The sequence below is a fragment of the Mytilus edulis genome, chromosome 12, assembly GCF_963676685.1.
Source record: "Mytilus edulis chromosome 12, xbMytEdul2.2, whole genome shotgun sequence".
In the NCBI taxonomy this organism is placed as follows: Eukaryota; Metazoa; Mollusca; class Bivalvia; order Mytilida; family Mytilidae; genus Mytilus; species Mytilus edulis.
In genome coordinates this window covers 51,717,897-51,738,787 of record NC_092355.1, presented here as the reverse complement: position 1 = coordinate 51,738,787, position 20,891 = coordinate 51,717,897, and the positions used below count along the sequence as shown (strand labels likewise).

Here is a 20,891-nt window from a genome sequence, read left to right as displayed (position 1 = left end):
AATCTGAATAGACAAGATCATTCTCGTCACTAAGTTTTATAGTTTCCTTAAATCGGGTGCTGTTAAACCACCGGCAAACGTAAGCGATTAGGTTGAATGACTCAAACATGTTCAACTCTGCCATGTTATGTCATAAGCAACTAGCATTTACATTGTGAAGTTGTTGTTGTTAGTTCAAGACTGTTTTCACTTTTTTTGCAGATTAACATATCACTGTACAACAAGGGTAATATAATATCGTTGTTCATTGTTCAATGAGTACAATTTAATGTACAATTATACCTGATTTAATGAAAAGAAAAAAAAGAAAAAAAAAAAAAGCGTATAACAAGAAATCAATAATGGTAGATATTGACCATATAAGTAAGAAATTACTAGCATATAAATCAAACAGTTATCGCTAATCATTTCAGTTTTATGAAAATATAACTAAATGTGTGATGTGGGTGTCGATCAGAAGACGCTTCATTTCTCTTACGACCAAAATACAACAATGTGAATAATTATAGCTTAGCGTAAGGCTTCAACAATGATATAAATAGATACCATTAGAAGAATATAAAAAACAAGAGATGATAAAATATAAAATAAAACACGAACAAGTAAATCAATAACCTGATGTATATTTAGTCTACATATGAAGTAATTCTGACGCACATTTGTTGATTATAAACTGCGGGAAAACAGTTATATTAATAGTTATAATAATAATAATTAAGTTGAAGGTTGTTAAATAAATATTGCAAAATATTATTGATAGAAGAATTTTATATCTCTCGAGGTTGCAAAATTAAGATATACATACATGTGTCGATTATAAACTGCGGGAAAACAGTTATATTAATAGTTTTAATAATAATAATTAAGTTGAAAGTTGTTACATAAATATTGCAAAATATTATTTATAGAAGAATTTTATATCTCTCGAGGTTGCAAAATTAAGATATACATACATGTGTCGATTATAAACTGCGGGAAAACAGTTATATTAATAGTTTTAAAAATAATAATTAAGTTTAAGGTTGTTAAATAAATATTTCAAAATATTATTCATAGAAGAATTTTATATCTCTCGAGGTTGCAAAACCAATATTCTACGAAAGATGGTATTCGCCAATACTTATGACTTTATATATTAAAAAAGCTTTGAAAATATTTCTAGAATACTCGTGTCACTTATGCCAAGTGAAGCTATATATACTTGTGCAATATTGTCGAATAAAGCACGCTAGCCTAGGCTTTTGCTTCTTTTCAAAGGTTATCCATATATAACATTACTTTACTATAAAGATAAAATTCACATAAAATTACAAAACATTGTAAGGGTCACTTTTGTATGCTACAATGATCATAATTACTATTTTCTTCTCTCGGAATTATGTTCTTAGTGTGGTTGTAAGTAGGGTCATTGTCCTCTTCGTTAGTCATTTGCCATTGATCATAAGGTTTCGTGCTTTTATTTTTTTCAACATTATCAAGCTGTGCACAGTCAGCAGTACTAACGTTAGTATCAGATGTGTTTGTGTCAGCGATTGGTTTTGCTAAACAATAGTCACTTGACATCGTAATCTTTAATACATCATCTTTACATTGTTCATTTGTTGTTATATCTGAGTTTATTGTGTAAATGTCAATATTTTCTTCTTGGAGTTTTGATGGATTTTCGTTCGAATATTTTGATCGTAGTTTTCTCTTGTCTTTATCGTTTAACTTATCATAAACACCAGAGGTTGCCCTAACATATGTTTCATCCTCATCTTTGACCTCATTATCATCTACTGCATTGCTAGGTATAGGTTTAGCTAAACTATAATCTCCATTTGGAATATCGATTTCATGATAATGACCTTGGGGTATAGTTTCTGTTGTATAATGATTAATTTGAGACGTGCGTTCTCCCTTGCCTAATTGTTGTGTTTTATGTAGGATCCTATGATGTTTCCTACAATTAAAAAGAGGAACGGAAGGATGAACATGGATACAAAATTCCAGAATTCTAAATATAGAGATGCTTTTTGAAACGTTTAGACAGTAAATCATACCTCTCGACTATCTTGAAGGAATACATCCATCGATTCAACAATATTTAGCCTTTTATAAACGTGTTAACGCGTTGTTTTGAATTGTTGCCATAATGTTCTTTAAGCTGAATTATTTAATGATACGGTATTGTTATCTGTGCACCTTGTTTCTGTGCGCTTCACCTGTTTCTATATTACACGAGAGCGTTTCATGCGTTGTTCTGTTCAATGAAATAAATATTAACCAAAACAACCGACAACTACAATAATGACTTATAGTGCTCCGAAACGGCTGAACCATTTGGATTTCCATGCGTTTGTGTTAAAATAATGTAATATCTTTCATGAGCATGTGTTGTGTAGCTAGATGTTGCCATAATACGATTTAACTACTCTTCGTGGCGTCACGACGATTCATGTGTGTGTTCAATGTCGACATATCGAATCTTTTTAAATAAATATATCATCAATTAAGGTATGTGTTCCTCATTTTTCAAATAATGCTTACTTGCTATAAACGAGTGCCATTATGACAGCAACTATCAGCATGACCACCATTATTGAAACAGTAACACCAGCAATCATCCCTGAAAAACATTTTCGTTAGAGTGTGTGCCTAAGTTATATACATTTTTTTGAAATTTAAAAGTGATTTTTTCATTATCAAACAGTTGTTTCTGTGATGAAAGTAGTTCGAAGTAAGATTTAGAGCGATTTTATCTGCAAATCTTCCAAACCCAGTATGTATCACAAATCAAATTTGAATTTTGAACAAATTATGCCTAATTACTTTTAGGAAAGCAACTAACAAAAAAATATAAAAACAATGAAATAAGTTACCGCGGAAAAAAGCCTGTTATTAATAATGAGTCTTTCTCACTACATCAATTTTTCTATATGTTATAGTATGTTTATTACTCCTTAACTGTATCTACATTATTATGTAAATAAAGGCAACAGTAGTATACCGCTGTTCAAACTCATAAATCCATGGACAAAAAACAAAATCGGGGTAACAAACTAAAACTGAGGGAAACGCATAAATATAAGAGGAGAACAACGACACAACACTACAATGTAACTAACACACACAGAAACGGACCAATCATCAGACAAAATCCCAAGAGAATAACAAATATAACATCAAAACCAAATACATGAATTTGGGATAGACAAGTACCGTGACACGTCTTATCGCAATGTCAATTAACACTCAAAAATAAGAGAAAACAAACGACGCAACGTTAAATTGTAACAAACACAGCAACGAACTATAATATAACAATGGCCATATTCCTGACTTGGTACAGGACATTTTTAAAGAAAAAATGGTGGGTTGAACCTGGTTTTGTGGCATGCCAAACCTCGCACTTTAATGGCAATGTTAAATATAACATAGAAATGACAACATAATATTACAGGACTAAAATACAAATAAATAGGAAAACGTATTAGACAAAGAAACACATGATTAATGAATAACAAAAAGCATCAGGTTTAAAATTTAAAACGCCAAAAACGCGCCTCGTCCACACAAGACTCACCAGTGACGCCCAGATATAAAAGATCGAAAGCGAAATAAAGTACAAAGTTGTACAGCACTGAAGATCAAAAGTTGAAAAAGGTTGTGTCAAATACGGCTAAGTTTTTATGCTTGGGATAAGAACATCCTTAATATTTAGAACAATTGATGCTATTGCAAACAGTAAATTTTATCAAATGAATATAACAGATATACATAATGAAACTGAAGTATACAACGTATTGTAAATAATTGCCGATAGTTGACATACTAAAGTGTGACTTGATTATGTTTTAAGCAAAGTTTTTTCTTATCAGTTAATATAAACATAAGAAAAGGTGGTATGATTGCCTATGAGACAACTGTCCACCAAATGAAGTTCCTGTAAGCAATTATAGGCAACAGTCTTTAAAATAATGGAAAAAAAACTTTAAAAGTTATTTTTTAAATCTACTATTTCATCATCGTATTCCATACCAGAACTGCTGTCTTCTTTGACAGTCGCATTCTTGACTACAAAAAAAGCATATAGTTGGTATCATTTTGAATCAATTTATGTTTACACCATCCAAACAACGAGTGTATTATATTGTTTAACTTGTGTTCACTTGTGAATGAATTTTAGTCCTAAAAATATTCATTTTGATCATATCTTCATCAGAAAATGTTGAACCACGAATTATTCAGTACTGTGCAGATCACTGACTGACAGCTTTCTTTTTTTTAATTAAATTACTCTTACATAGAATGCTGCATCACAAACGATATCTTTAAAACAGTTTATGTTATGCAAAACAAGTTGGTGTTGGTTTCTTTTGTTTTGTGTATCATACGACTTACCATTATCAATGCCAGGTGCTGTACTACTTGTTGACTCATCTTCAAAATCTGCAAAGTTTTTATTATATTAATTAGTTTTTAACATGTTTAACGGGTATTGTCAACCATTGATGTTAGTTCCCTTATAAAATAGCATACATTGCTCATTGTTTAAGGCCGTACGGTGACCTATAGTTGTTAATGTCTGTGTCAAGTTGGTCTCTTGTGGACAGTTGTCACACTGACATCTTCTTTTTTTATTTTTACTTCAATGTTAAACATTTCTAGACGAAACGCGCGTCTGGCGTATTAAATATAATCCTGGTACCTTTGATAACTATTTATTCTAACAAATTAAAAACTATAATATTCATGTATAACTGAGTTATTCATTTTATTATTGGAATTTTTATTATTCTGCTATTGCAAACGACAGTGTACAAGTATGATATAGATTTTGACGATTTGTTTTATACCATATACAGATACATAAACTACTGTATCATTTCGCTCTTTGCATATTAATTTGATAACATTGTAACAATTAATGCTTTTACCTGAAGTTGTCGCAAAACTAACATAATCTGTCGAGTTGAATTCATTAACTGTAAAAAGTACAAAGAAAATTTGATTAAGTTTAAATCATTTTCGTGTCTCCTTGTGGCACAGAAGTTGTGTTTAATATATATAATTTGTACTTTATTTGCCTTTAAATCTATTGACACCATCCAATGTTAAATGACGCTAGTACGTGTAAGCTTTGGTTTACGAGTCAGGAATATATGTGTCAGACATTATAACGGATATGATCAGCCATAAACCATGTTCTCTATTTTCCGATTGGCACATCACCCATGCGCCTTTTTACCAAATTTCAATTTTCAATGAATTATGCTAGTGGATATAGAGTTGTGTATCCCTTATTCATGGTTTATCTATATTTATTGTCATATACATTCAAGCCGTTAGAAAAACATGTTTTTTAATCTGAAAATGTAATGCATTAAGCATGTTAAGTTCATTGAAAAGGTTTTCAAAAATGCAAGATACGTTTTTTGTTTGTTTTTAATATTTGAAAGTATCCGGTACGTGAAAACGTCAAAACTTATTTATGTTTCATTCTAAAAAAAAAGCGTTACAAAATATACTAGATAGAACGCTGATTTAAAACAGATTGAACAAGTTGCCGGTATAATTATAAAGATAGTGATCTCAAGAAGTATTTGAGTATTCAATGGGACATGTCTCTGATTGATTGAAAACCTATATTATCTTAACACAATTAACCCAACATTAGTTGTTCTAAATGATCAGTTTGACAACATATTTGTAACCTTTCCGTTTGGAAAACGTCTTTTTCAATAAACAATCCTTGTCCATGGAAACCAAATGCGCTTCCCCTCTTACTGACTTGTTCCTTCATTCATATGAAACAAACTACATACAGAAGATTTTTAGAAAGAATGAACACAGTCTATCATCATTAATTTTCTTCAGTTTACAAGGCATGTTCTCCATTGTTCTCGAAAAAAATGATGCAAAATAAACAGTTAAATCCGCCTAACACAGGAAACATCATGAATAACATAAAGATATAAACAATAATCGAGACTCAGTAATGAAAAAAAAATATACACCAAGAGAAAGATGATTTCAGTTTCCAAGTGTTGAAATTTTCGATCATTATGTACAGTTGGTACTTACAATGAAGCTATTAGATAAAAAGTTCAGAGTGGTAAAAATGAGATTATCCCTATAAAACTGCTGCGGACTCCATCCCTAGTTAGTTTAACGTTATGGATTATCTGTTTTCTCTACGCCGTAAAGAGTCTACACATATGTGCAAATTGCCAGATCCTCTTTTCCTGATCGACAGAATAATATGTCTACACACTGAACTTTACCGTCACATATCACCTAAGCAAAACATCGGGTGCAACTAGTGAAGCAGGATCTGCTCATTCTTTTTGAAAATCTTAAATCATCCCCTTTTCTTATGGGATTCGTTTTGCTCAGTTTATAGGTTCTAAGTTGTATTGTTTATACTTTTCTGTGTTCCTTCGTCGTTCTACGCTGTTGAATATTGAATCAACTAAAACTCTAACAAATAGCTAAGCATAAGATCATACAAGCATCTTCCAGTAATTTTTTGAAATGCACACAAAAGCAAAAACCGAAACATATATAAGTCCGCCATGTGTCACGTATAGACAAATATTCATTTGATATTCTTACCAAACAAATGGCAGCAATACTCGACGACATTTGGTTTGTGTTATTACTTAAAAAATGTTTACCTGAATTACATTTGTAATCTTGTTTTACGCTGCAGTTGTCTGTTCTCAACAAAGTATCATTCATTGATAAATAGTAACAGTGTGAAATGTACTGCGCAATTTTGTTGAAATCTTGTGGAACTACAAAATAATCGTAAGTAAAATAAACTTTTTTTGAAAACAAGCTATAAATATATTACACGGAGTGGACAACCGAACTATTTTGCATTTAACCTTCAACTGATTAATTTGTTTGATACCAAATTTCGTGGATTTCGTTTGTACAGGTGAACCACAAAATCAAATGTTGAATGAATGACTAATCTTTTATAGGCTTGCATGCAAACTTCGGTAAAACCACGAAATTCAAAATCAACGAATATGTAAGTTTTCCTTTATCCACGAAAATTGGTACCCACGAAAATAAATGAAACCACAGTATGCAAACAACTCTTTCAAGTAAATTCAAACATTATACGTAAGCTCTAAAATATGAAAGCAATTAACAAAATAATAAAAATGGACACACAGTGCGCTTACATCCAACCAGTTCATGAGTAAACATTAAGTTCAAACAAATAACGTCCTATTCAGTTGCTATGGAACTAATGTAAGCACGCAAAAATTTGCTGACTACACGTACACTATGTTATCATTATGATTACCATGACTACTTAAATGAAAACGAAATTTTTATCAATACCGTTATCAAAATTATTATTATTTTTTTTTTTAATAAACCATGATATAATATTTCTCAGCTGTACACTTTCAATGAAAGCTTGAATCTGCATGCTCTTCGAGTACGAAACATTAAATCATCATAAAATCTACAACTCATCAATACTATGTTTCACACAATCTATTACCTGTTTTATCAAAACTTTCTAAGTGTAGTTTCTGTCTGTAAACACCAACCCAAATGTCTTCTCCTTGGACAAGTGACATGTTACAAAGTTTAACTGGATTGTCAGAATGAAGAAGTGGATAAGTGAAATGATTTTCCTTACAAGAACTGCGATATTTGGCGAACTGCAGATTTTGAAAGATATCAGCTCTTTGTCCATTTCCTACATATTACATAGAGAGTGACAAATATCAATGTGTATCTGTTATAATAGGATTTTGTCAATGCTGTCAAATTAACAGTGTCTAAAAGCTTGGTCATTGCTTATCCACTCCGTTTTCACAATGGTGTTCGTTTACATATATATGATATATTTAAAAAGAAAAAGCAAATTATACTTCTTTTTTAAAGTCTGAAATGTATCTACGACAAAGGTGATGATGACCTGAAGTATTCAGTCAATCTTTCTATTGTGGTTGCTGTTTATACACTTTATCAAAACTTATATAAATGTAAAGTAAGCTAAACAGTATGTACTCTACAGACTGAATGTATGCACGCAAATAGGTACCAGTTGCATCGACAGGATAAACGTATCTTGCTATGGAATCAGGAGACACCGAGCAATTTTACACTCAGTAAAAATGTCACAATAAATAAAATGACACAGTTGTTATGATTACAAAATTAACAAGTGTTTTTTAACTCGAGATCTAAACCTAACGGTGTGTAACTAAGTGTAAAAATGACCGGGGATACCGTATCATAGGTAAAATGTAAAACCTATACAATGGGACAGATGTTGCATTTATGTTATAATGTATTACTACTGTACAAATGATACATTAACGATTGGAAAGCAATAATCACCAAATAAGTCATTAGCTCTAGTTTATCATGTTTATAGTCATCCATCGGTGTAAATATCAAGGAACAGATTAAAAAATGAGACAGATCTGCGCAGTTCGGAAGTTTCATTATTCATATCAAATTAACATGAGAAAAATTAGATGTAAGCCATTGCGTGACTTCATATATGTACACGACCGATATATATGAAAGTACAATTAAAGAGGTTTGTATTGTTTTTTCTGATAAAGATTCTAATCAAATATTTTGGCCACGAGCATCACTGAAGAGACATGTATTGTTGAAATGCGCATCTGGTGCAAGAAAATTGGTACCGTTAATTTTATTCTAAGCATTTTGTGTCATATGAGAACGCAATCAGGTCGGGGAGTAACTGTATACAGCTCGTACTCATTGGAATGATAATCAAACAATCTTATAATAAAAAAATCAGCCATCAAGTCGTGTTATCTTCCTTAGTGTATTATTTTTTTTTAAAACCAGTGCGGTTCTTTTCCCAAATCAAGATTATTTCGTGACACCATAAACGAAACATGTATCTTTGCACACATTTTTGTCATAAACAAAAAGCTCTACTTAATGAGTCAATGTATTCGATTTTTTCAATTCACCAAAGGAGAATAGCAGTGAACATGATAGCAACATCTAAACGTGGGATGTTACTGCAAAGTAGTAAAGATTATCATGCAAGATTTTGCACTCGATTCTGTTCTGGTAACCCAAATCTAATTTAAACTGCGGGTTTAATATACAGCATCGCAAAGTTTATTTAGGTCATCTTCAACTATTAAAAGAATGGTGGTAGAAATTCTGAAAGAATTAGGGAAACATATTCACGATTCCAATTAGTAGTAAATGTAAGTATATGTATCATGTTCTAGTATTCAATACACCGGTAAACGTTTTCTATCTATGTTTCCCATGTTATAACAACGAATAACGTAAATGAATTAACGACAAAACACAAACTTAGCATAATAGAATTACGAACTGTGAGTCACACGTCAAACGCCACAAAAAAAGTGACTTCCGAGATAAATTTCTAAAAATTAGATATAAATCGGATAAGGTTTGTAATGGTATAATGGGATGTGTTTTATAACAATTCCAAGAATATTAATTGAATTGCATAATTGTATTATCTTACTATGTTTGTTTTTCTTTTTAGTCAAGCTGTCGAAATCATGTGCAAATTGTTGCTTTAAATTAAAATCGTATAATAAACTTGGTGATTGATAATCTTTACTTTTACAAAAGAATTGATAATAAAAAAAAAAAATAGCAATATTAATATAACTACAAATAATTAGACATAAAATAATTCCCGATCAGAATCACAATACAACATTTTAGAACCTTGTTGGGGTTTCTTTGGTTTCAATGCTTTTAAATGTAAAAGAAACAAGCCTTTGGTGTGTTTAACAATCATTTTGGTCTCTGAAATGAGTTTTGTTTATTCAGTTTCTTCTTCGTTATAAATATACTCACGACATACAGATACGCAATGTTGTGAACATCTTGTCTCGTGAAATGATGGCACTGCATCTTGAGAGCTGCATACATAAGACATGCAGTCAATGTCATATCCCTCTACACTTATTGATTTATTAAAAACTAGAAACAAAATAAAACATTGGCTATTTGACTATAGAATCGATGTAAAATTATGAATATGTTACACGGATTTTGTAAAAGTTCTCAATCTAACAGTACAAATAAACTTGTTGGAGATTTTCAGTTATGTTTTTCAGTTCGCAACCAGCACATCTTGTTTGCTCATCTCCAACTTGCAGAACTACATGCCTACCTTTTGCATATTATAAAAAAAACTTTTTAACTTATTTTGATTAGCCTGGAGATTAGTGAGTGTCGGTAGTTTCTATAGGTTATATATGTTTTTCATAAATTGTTTTGTTAAATCTTGTATAACGATTTTCTCGATTGTATTGAGATTTGTTTTTCCTTTTATAACTTACTATACGGTATTTTTTGTTAATTTTAAAGGTCGTACGGATGCATACAACTTCATTTGAACTATGTCGTATTGATTATTGGTAAACAGTACTCTTTTCCCTATTTTTATGTTAACAGTGCATTTATGGACCATGTTTTGCTAGTTTATATGTAACTTTATATTACAACGGTTATTTATTCGTTTGATGTGTTTGAGCTTTGGATTTTGCCATTTGATTAGGGGTTTTCCGTTTAGTATTTAATATATATATATCGATCGATCGAGAGAGAGAGAACATTTAAATACAGTAAGAAACATATATTCTATTGGCATGAAATTAATTAATGTAAATTCTATATCTAAATGATTCAATGTACACTATGACATATACGATAGTAGTTTCAATATTTACTTTTATCTGACGTTTACTGACACTTATACATTTCAGACGGTAAGACGACGAAAAGTTTTGAGGTATATGATTTTCCTGTTGTGCCTTATTAGTAAGGGTTAGATTTTTACTACTATTGGTGTTTTGTTATTTAATTACAGATAACAAATAGATATATATTGAGATGGAATCTAAACCGTCATTGCTCATATGATATATTGAGAATCAGTGAAAGGATATTATAAATCAATGTATGTTTTTGGTAATTTTACATAGATAGCTGCATCTTTACTTATAAAGCTTTATTTTTTTATTTTTTTTTTAACCAGATTGCATGGTTATATGAATTTGTATGTGATTAAATTTGTTTGTGAAACTCTATATAATAAGTGTTATCGGTAAGAAAAAAAGTGTCATTCACACAATTGAAATCGACATTTTGATCTGAACAGCTCTTATAAGAATAATCACAAAATCATTAATTTATTTTCTGTCTTTCATATAATTTTAAGACTTATCAAAAGCGATCAATTTGGAACTGTTTTGACAATTTGTTTGTAGTCATTAAAACATATATTCAGTCGACTTTCGAACTTTTCAGTAGCTATTAATCAAGTGGAGAACTCATCAATATATTGAGGTCTCTAAAAAAAAATAATAATAACGAACTTCGAGGAAAAATCAAAACGGAAAGTCCTTCATCATATGGCAAAATCAAAAGATCAAGCACACCAAACGAATTAAGATCAACTGTCATATATAGAACTTGCTATTTATGTATAAAATTATGGAATAAACTTGGTTTTATATTTAGATAAACCTTCCAATTGTATGACAATTGCGTACATTGTCTTTATATTAAAAACAAGGTGTAAACAAACTGGACTAAAATGTCAAAATTGAGGTACAGCAATCAATATTTTTTCATAATATTGACAATCAACAAGGAAAATCACAGACAAAACTCATCAGCAAAAAAGTAGTTCAGATAAATGAAAATCAACAAGAGCACATAACATAAAGGCGAGATGTATATATATTTTTGGTTAATATAAAAAGGAAGATGTGGTTTGATTGCCAATAAGAAAACTCTCTACAAGGGACCAAATGACACAAAAATTTAAAACTATAGGCCAACATACAGCCTTCAACAATAAGCAAGGCCAATACCGCATAGTCAGCTATAAAAGGCCCCGAAAAGACAATGTAAAACGATTCCAACGGGAAAATTAACGGCCTAATGAATGTACAAAAAATGAACGAAAAACACATATGTAACACATAAATAAACGACAACTACTGAATTACATGCTCCTAACTTAGTACAGGCACATAATTAAATAGACATCAAGCAAATTGTCTGAATATAACTGAATAATGGCAACAGTAGTATACAATGTACCACTGTTCAAAAGTCATAAATCGATTGAGAGAAAACAAGTCTAGGTTACAAACTAAAACCGAGAGAAATACCTCAACTAAAAAAAAGGAAAACAACGAAACAACAGAAACACTGAGTGTAACAAAAACAAGCAATATACATAGAAACGAACTATTAGGTAATAACTGCTCGTGAATTGGTACATGACTCATCCAGTAGGTAAGTGGAAATTAACCAAATGACCGAGTATGATATAATTATATTATGTTCAGACTGCTCAGATGATGAATTTAAGATCAAAATGAACGTTTTCGACGATGCATTATTTACCAGAGATAGACCAGCTCTTATTAAACTCAGTGGTAAAACAATTTCTTCAAACAAACCTTTGTATACAACAGCATACGAACTGCAGTCCCCTTTGTTTGTACATTCATGACATAAACTTGCATTGTCACTTTCTGTTTTGACAATGTCATGTTCATCAAAACACACACACGTCTCATCCTGCAATATATATAAATTTCACACTTCTTACGTTTGATTACCGGCTTCTGATGTAGTTGAGTTGAAGTTATATGTGACATACAAAATACTGCTAATCCCGAGAATATGGAATGCCATCTTTTTTTTCTTTGTGGAGAGTTGTCTCATTGGCAATCATACCACATCTTCTTTTTTATATTTAAGTATTTCTTGTATTTTGTTTTCCGTGCTTTTTCCTTAATCCTTAATCAGATGTTCATGTTCAAATTTCAGGAATATGTAAATCGTCAAATACGAAAAAAAACATTATAAACATATTTCAATGAATAATATCTTAACAGGGGATAAATAGAATGACGAATTCTCTTGCATTTACTTTATTTCCGAATGTTATTGAAAACTACATACCATCATTTGTGATCGTGATGTATCGATATGTTTAATCGAAAATATGGCCTTGGAAGATTTAAGTGGTCTTGTAATATTTCAAGTAGGGACATCACTGGTTCAAAAATGAAATGGATGGCCTAAAGATTTATCATTGTTTTTTTCAGTTTTGGTAAAATACAGAAATTGCATACTGATAAGTGTTGAGTATATTTTGATTAAGTCGTTTTTTCAGTGTTTTGTTGTGTACAATATTTGTCAGCTGGTTGTATTTCGTTGTTGCTTTTTTTAAATGTCTTTTCGTTTTCAAATGATGAGTTTGATTACTCCATAGGTAGCTTTTCCCTATCTTTTATTCAAATCTGATCCAGTTTTTGATCTTGTTTTCTTTGAATAAAGAATACATTCCTAGATCTACAAAATAGAGAAGGTGGATCAATAACTAAAGAAAATAAAAAAGAATAATACATAAATGTCATGTGTCTCCACATTATAGTTGCTCTTAATAATAAACTGCTCTCTTTTGCGTAATCTACTATGGGAAGATTCTGACGTACAGATATAGAACAGATTGTGAAGAATGTTCACCTAAGACAGATACATACAGTACAATCTAACACATTATTATACAGTTCTAGCATATAAGTGTACTACATTTTTCACCATATATGAGAAGAAATTAAAACCAATCCTTTCTTGAAGTTATTCCTTTATAGAGAAACTTACGTTTTGGCAAAAAGCAAAATATTGTCTGTTCATGCATTTCATTTGACAGAATGGTGAATTTTCAGCAACATGTTCATCTCGTTTACGTATAAGTGATATATTATAACAACCTTCAATTGAAAGAAAGAAATGTAAAGCATACATCAGAAGTGTAAATTATTTGAATATGTAATAGAATTTTAGATAGGTTCAATTAAACGCATATTTCAAATGACCGTTTAGGACTTTTTTACAACTTATTTTACACATTTCGTATTAAAGAAAGAATATAACAATGGTACTTTAATTAATAATAGTAATCAATTGTATTGCAACATTTGCACTTTTAAACAATTGATGTCGTTTTAGTAATGCTCGGAACAACAATATAAAAATAAATACCAGAATAAACGGTAAAAAGATGAAACTCCAAATTATGTCAACACTTGTGTAGAAAAAAAAACGCACTTTTTTTAAATATAAATGTCTTGGTAATATTTGTAATGATGGTCACATCTTATTGGAGATTTTAGGACTGAAAACACAGATAACCCTGTAGATTTTTCTTCATGGTAATGCGTTCAATACAATAATTCTAAAGATCAAATAAATTTTTATGTTTGGATAATAGTTTCAAAATTTCCATGTCAGGTTTTTATATCTACTTATATGGTATAGGTTTTCCCTCATTGTTGAACGTCATACATCTACTTCAGTTGACCTCTAGTGGATATTCTTCTCCTGGAAATCATACCACATTTGTTTTTATATAGCTGTTTATTGATATTCTATAATATACATGAACTAAACAAGAAACAAATTCAATCGATTTCTTTACTAAAAGTTTTTAAATATATATATATCATTGCACCGTACAATTTGAATAGAACACACAAGTCAACCGCTCGCGCCAAAGCCTTAGCTTTCTACAGTAAACAAAGCAAAACGCAGGGTAATAGATAGTAAAGAATTCAGTTGAATATAACTCAATCAGAAGTACTGAAAACAAGATAGACTACTTACCTCTTATTTCTACCCAAGGAAGTAAGGCTTCAAAACTGCCAACCCAAATACTATTCACCTCGGTATGATTGTTCATGTAGTTTTTTAGAACAGTTATATTGCTTTCCAAAGCAGAGTTATCCCTATAACAATCTAAAACTGACTGCTGCCATGTGTTCATTTTAGTTCCAGTTCCTGGAAAAAGTTCAAATAGCATATATATCAATCCTAAATTGTCCAAGTGAAAAATCATTTGGCATTCAAACCATGTTGAAAAGAATGAGGGACTGCGAGTAACATGTAAAATAAATACATGTATGTTCCACTTTAATATATCAATGTGGTATACTTGCCAGTTTGATAACTCTCCTCCAGAGTCCAACTGCAGAGAAGATTAAAAACTATGGGCCATCGTACGACCCCCAACAATGAGTAAAACATATACCGAATCGCAAGCTATATAAGGTACCCAAATGACAAATATCAAACTAATTAAACGACAAAAATAATGCTGATTCATTTACAAACCAATTAACAGAGAAAACTACTAACGACAACAACTTGTTTGAGACAGACACACTTTAGAATCAATCTACATATTTTTTTTTATTTTTCAACATAAATAGAAAATTGTGTGTTCTACAATTATCATCAGTTGTTCACCTTTCATCTGACACTTTAATTATTAAAATATATGCTATATACTTTAAGAATTTGTGTATGAAGTATTTTGTTTTAATATGTACTGCTTTCCACTATGTTTTTTTCTAACCGTAACAGATTAAGTATCAGATGAAAGGTGAACAACTCGTTATCTTTGTAGAACACACAATTTTCTGATAATTTTGAAGAAAAAAAAAATATATCCACTACATTCACAGAGTGTTCATGCTTGATAATAAGGAAATCTAAAAACTGAAATATTGTTGTCCAATATTAATCGCGAAAAAAACAATACTCAAAGAAAACAGTGTTGAACTGGTAAACTTTCAGAATAAGTTAATGTGAAGGCACGATGAGTTTTGCGGATCGAATATAATTATGAGTTCTGAAAACCAAACGTAATGGGAAGATTGACATGAGTGAGATGTCCTTTTTTTCTACAGCTAAATTTCAACACTAAATATTTGTGTCTTTTTTTTTTTAGAATTAAGCAGATATCCAAGAACAAAGAATATATGCATGTATCTAAAACATCACTGTTAAAGATGTTAATATTTGAATATTTAAAGTGTCAAGAACATGTTGTTTAGTGGTTGTTGGTTGTTTGTGTGGTTCAAAATAAAAGCAACAGTAGTTTACCGCTGTTCAAAACTCGTAAATCTATGGACAAAAAACAAAATCGGGGTAACAAACTAAAACTAAGGGAAACGCATTTAATATATAAGAGGAAAACAACGACACAACATTAAAATGTAACACACAGAGAAACGGACTAAGCAATAGACAAAATCCGATGAGAATAACAAATATAACATCAAAACCAAATACATGAGTTTGGGATAGAAAAGTACAGAGACACGTCTTATAGTAATGTAAATTCACACTCAAACATAAGAGTAAACAAAAGACACAACGGAAACACAACGCTAAAATGTTACACACACTGAAACGAACTTTAATATAACAATGGTCATTTTCCTGACTTGGTACAGGACATTTAGAAAAAAATGGTGGGTTGAACCTGGTTTTGTGGCATGCCAAACCTCGCACTTTAATGGCAATGTTAAATATAACATTAAAATGACAAAATAATATTACAGGACTACAACACAAATAAATAGGAGAACATATTAGACAAAGAAACACATGAATAATAGATAACAAAAGGCATCAGGTTTAAAATTTAATACGCCAAAAACGCGCCTCGTCCACACAAGACTTACCAGTGACGCCGAGATATAAAAGTTCAAAAGTAAAAAAAAGTACAAAGTTGAACAACACTGAGGATCAAAGGTTGAAAAAGTTTGTGCCAAATACGGCTAGGGTTTTCTGCTTGGGATGAGAACATCCTTATTATTTAGAGCAATTTATGCTATTGCTAACAGTAAATTTTATCAAATGAATATAAAAGATATACTTGATAAAACTGAAGTATTATCTAATTACAGAAAACAAAACCCGGATACAGAACACAAAGACCAACACAAAAAATATACACATCCGACTTAGGTCAGGCATCAACGCAAAAAGTCATAAAAATGACGTCACATACGAATTGGTGAAAAGGCACACAAATTACATCACATTTGAATTTCTGAAACAGCACAAAAGTGACGTCTTATTTGAATGACTTAAACAATATATAAAAAATAAGATAGAATTAGGATTGATTTAAGATTATAATTGAACTAAATACTGATATTATATTTAAACACAATGCACATTGCAATACTTATTAATAGCAATTAACTATATTACATATATATGTCCATTTTGTTCTGAATCTAACTTCAAACGTAAAACATCGTATAGATTACGTTGAACAAAATCAAATGTAATAAATGACGCAGTGATTTATTTTCTCTACCATAACACATGAATAATAGAAAAGACATCAACAAGTTTGACAAAATCCGATGAGAATTGCAAATATAACATCAAACTAAATACATGAATTTGAGATAGATAAGTACCGTAACACGTCTTATAGTAATGCGAATTCACACTCAGCAAAACAGTCACAATTGGAAATAAGTCACGTTCGGTAATTAAAAGATTAGACGACGTAATTACAAACCACAATCTACCATGTGTCAAATAAAATTTACGGAGTGTCAATTTTACTCTGTCCTCCTCATAACTTTGTTGGAGCAGTTTCTGTGTAAGGAACACACTCCTGTATATGAAGTCCGTATAGTGTGAACAAGCACGAGAATAACGTATCAATTGTGATATGTAAACACCATACGAAGGGGCAGAGGGTATGTTACTGCTGAGAAATGGGAAATTGATAATTGGGAAGTTAAAATCGTCCCGTTTAATTAAATTATCATAGATTTTTGTTTGAAGTCGTCTATCTGCGTCAATATTGAGGAAAAGATCAAGGTATGAAATATTCCTTCTAGTATCAGTAGTATCCTTATTTTCAAGTTCGCTGGGATATATGAGATGTAAGTATTGGCTGAAATATGGCTTATTCAATGATAGAACATCATCAATATATCGGAAAGTAAAATTTAAGAATTTCGCAAGGTGCTTTTTCTTTTTGTCTTTTAGAAGGTTCTGAATGAATTCTGCTTCATACGAGTACAAAACCAAATCGATCAGCAGGTATGCAGAATTAGTACCCATTGGAATACCGACTGTCTGTTGAAATATAAATCCGCCAAACTCAACAAACATATTGTCGATCAAAAAGTTCAGCATTTTTATAATATCATCTTCAGTTTATTTTCTTGAAGATTCAGTATGATTCTTCACAAAATATGAATTAGTGTAACCCAAAACAAGAAATTTGTATCTACGATTCCCATTTTTATAGAAAAAGCTCTGTTTTATGAGATGTTGAAGTCGATCTTTCAACTGAGCATGGGAAATAGTAGTGTATAGCGTAGAAAAATCAAAAGTTTTTATGTTGGTGCAAAATTGCAAAGATTGCGATCGAAGATTAAGCAGTAGATCTTTCGAATTTTTGAGAATCCACATCTGGTTAAGACCACTGGTAGAATATATCTAATCACAATATTTTTGAAGCCCATCTTTAACTGTAGAAAGAATAGTAGTCAGTACTTTAGAAAGATGTTTAGTCAAACATTTTGAAGACCCAGCTATGTATCGTTCTTTATATGGAGTTTTGTGTAATTTAGGTATCCAGTAAAATGAAGGTAAATTTTCTTCGTTTTCTTTGATGTTGATAACAAAAGAAAGAAGGACAGATTTATGATTTTGTAAAATTTCGTCCTTGGTAAATGATGTTATAGAATATGTAGGGTTATCAGTAGTTTATTTCAAAAGTGTTTATTTTTTCTCGTTTTTTGTATACTGACTGTTTTTTTCAGTTTTACACTTAGTCTAGTCATATTGGGGCCCTATATTCCTTCTAGTTTAGTATGAGCCAAGGCTCCATGTCAAAAGCCGCACATTGACCTATAATGGCTAATTTTTTTTATACATTGTGACTTGGATGGAAAGTTGTCTCATTGGCACTCATGCCCAATAATCGTATTTATAATTAGATATCAAACAAATTAATCATGACTCACCGTGTTCACATTTCCAGTAAAAAAAGAAACATACAATCCATACATAGGTTTGAGGTCGAATATCCATACTACGTATTGTGCCTTTAAAACGGCCTTATGTTCCATCAAATGGTATACGTTAGCTTGCTGTGACTACATCTATCAAAAGGGAGATAATTTACATTTAAAACAAAGAGCATTTTGTTCAATCTTTTTCTTTAATTAAATTTACATCTATTCATATTTGATAATGTAATTAACACAAATTTTCAGGTAATGCATTTTGAGTGTGTTGTCGCGATGCAGTGGGGATGAAATTACACATTATATTTATTTATAAAAATGTTGTTATAGTTTAAAAAAATAAACATCATATTACCTTTAGGCAGAGGCTACTTTCTTCCTTACATAAATATATGCAAATGTTAAATAAACATTGACAGCAGTTAACCAAAAATATATGAATATATAGATCTATGTTAAGATAGATATATTATACAAAAGCTGCTACCGTCTTTTGAACATCGATTATCGTAGACAGCGTAATTAAGCCGTGTCAGAGAACCGATGGTCATATTTATTTGCAATTTGATAAATTTTTACTGAGAAAGTCTAAAACTACCAGAAAATTGGGAAGGAAAATTCTTTCGTGATAAACAAAACAAAAATCATGAACATGAGGATAGCATATGTGTATTTTTATTTCTAAAATTTGTATATTGGTATTGAACGGTATGTGTTGCTTGAATGTACCAACGTTACATAGGTATTGCCTAAACAAATTCGTATCACATTGCAATAAAAAAAAATCTTGTCAGCAGCTCTTCAATACTAGATACCAAACAACCACATTTGTGTCACTAAGGCATGTAAGGGTCACTGTTTCATTCAGGTATTGCTTTATGACTAACTATCAGTTAACTATTCTTTCTGTTATTATTTATCAAAATATGTCTAACATTGTAGCCAACTGTCAAGAAATAAGCACATGAAAAAGACCTGTTTTTTTTTTTAAAAACTATAACGTTGTGTACTTAAAACTAATGACGGAAAGAATCTGCATAAACTGAATACACAACATTGCAACTAAACAATTCAGACTTTTACAGGGAAAAATATAACATTGTTTATGTACGGACGTTGATTTGTCTGTTCTGACTGTAAAAATAGTCAATAAAATTAAGAGTGGAAATGGGGAATGTGTCCCAGAGACAACAACTCGACTTAAGAGCAGAAAACAGCCGATGGCAGCCAAATGGTCCTCAACACAGGGAGAAAATCCTACACCTGAAGGTGTGCATTTTCTGTCCCTAACAATAATATTTAACAGTTTAGTGACAATGGACGTCATAATTAAGACAAACGAAGATCAGGGGCTCCTGACTTAGGACAGAAGCAAAAATGCGAGGGGTGGGGGGGGAGGGGGGGTTAAAACATATTTTGTGAGATCTCAACTCTCCCCTTTACCTCTAGCCAATGCAATACGCACAGTAACAATGGTATGCGAGATCCAGACTTTAATAAAACTGATTGAAATATTACGTTTTCATCATATGAAAATCAAGTACAAAAATAAATGAAGACTCATAATATTTTATAAAAATATAAGTTTACCTTAGATAGTAGTGTTCAATTCCATTTAAATAAATAGTTTTATCAGCTTATTTACAGATCGAAGATGTGAAGATGTATATCAATCGGGAATTACTTTAACTGTGAAAGCACTGAAACACTTATTTCCTCATATCATTCACATATTAGATACATGTATGTTAGAAACAGTAAACTACAAGGAAAGAAAATAAATTGAAAACAGTAACTTCATTCAAAGCCCCGTTAAAAATTGAAGAGGACGTTTTTAAAGGATGAATGATTACAAATAAAAACTTTTAAACAAAATAAATGTCATATTTTACGTGAAGTAAACAATACGTGATTTGATTTAGTTTCGTAAAGGAAGATTTTGTTTGTGCAGTTTTTGGTATCATAAAGTTTAAATACTAAATAGTAAATATACATTTCATTTTATGCATCCCGTTATCAGAT

The 20,891-nt window shown here is 30.9% G+C and overlaps 1 protein-coding gene across 1 annotated transcript; it reads right to left on the bottom strand.

The window, feature by feature from the left end:
- Positions 1 to 227: 227 nt before the first annotated feature.
- Positions 228 to 20,616, bottom strand: LOC139498751 (uncharacterized). The gene is made up of 13 exons (XM_071287290.1): positions 20,460 to 20,616; positions 18,867 to 19,004; positions 14,683 to 14,856; positions 13,681 to 13,790; positions 12,468 to 12,588; positions 9,844 to 9,969; positions 7,508 to 7,708; positions 6,660 to 6,779; positions 4,920 to 4,967; positions 4,384 to 4,431; positions 4,021 to 4,056; positions 2,530 to 2,608; positions 228 to 1,942 (listed from the first exon to the last, which is right to left on the bottom strand). Exons 2-13 carry the CDS (start codon positions 18,931 to 18,933, stop codon positions 1,327 to 1,329), a joined length of 1,746 nt encoding a protein of 581 aa, XP_071143391.1. The 5' UTR covers positions 18,934 to 19,004; positions 20,460 to 20,616; the 3' UTR covers positions 228 to 1,326.
- Positions 20,617 to 20,891: the final 275 nt, after the last annotated feature.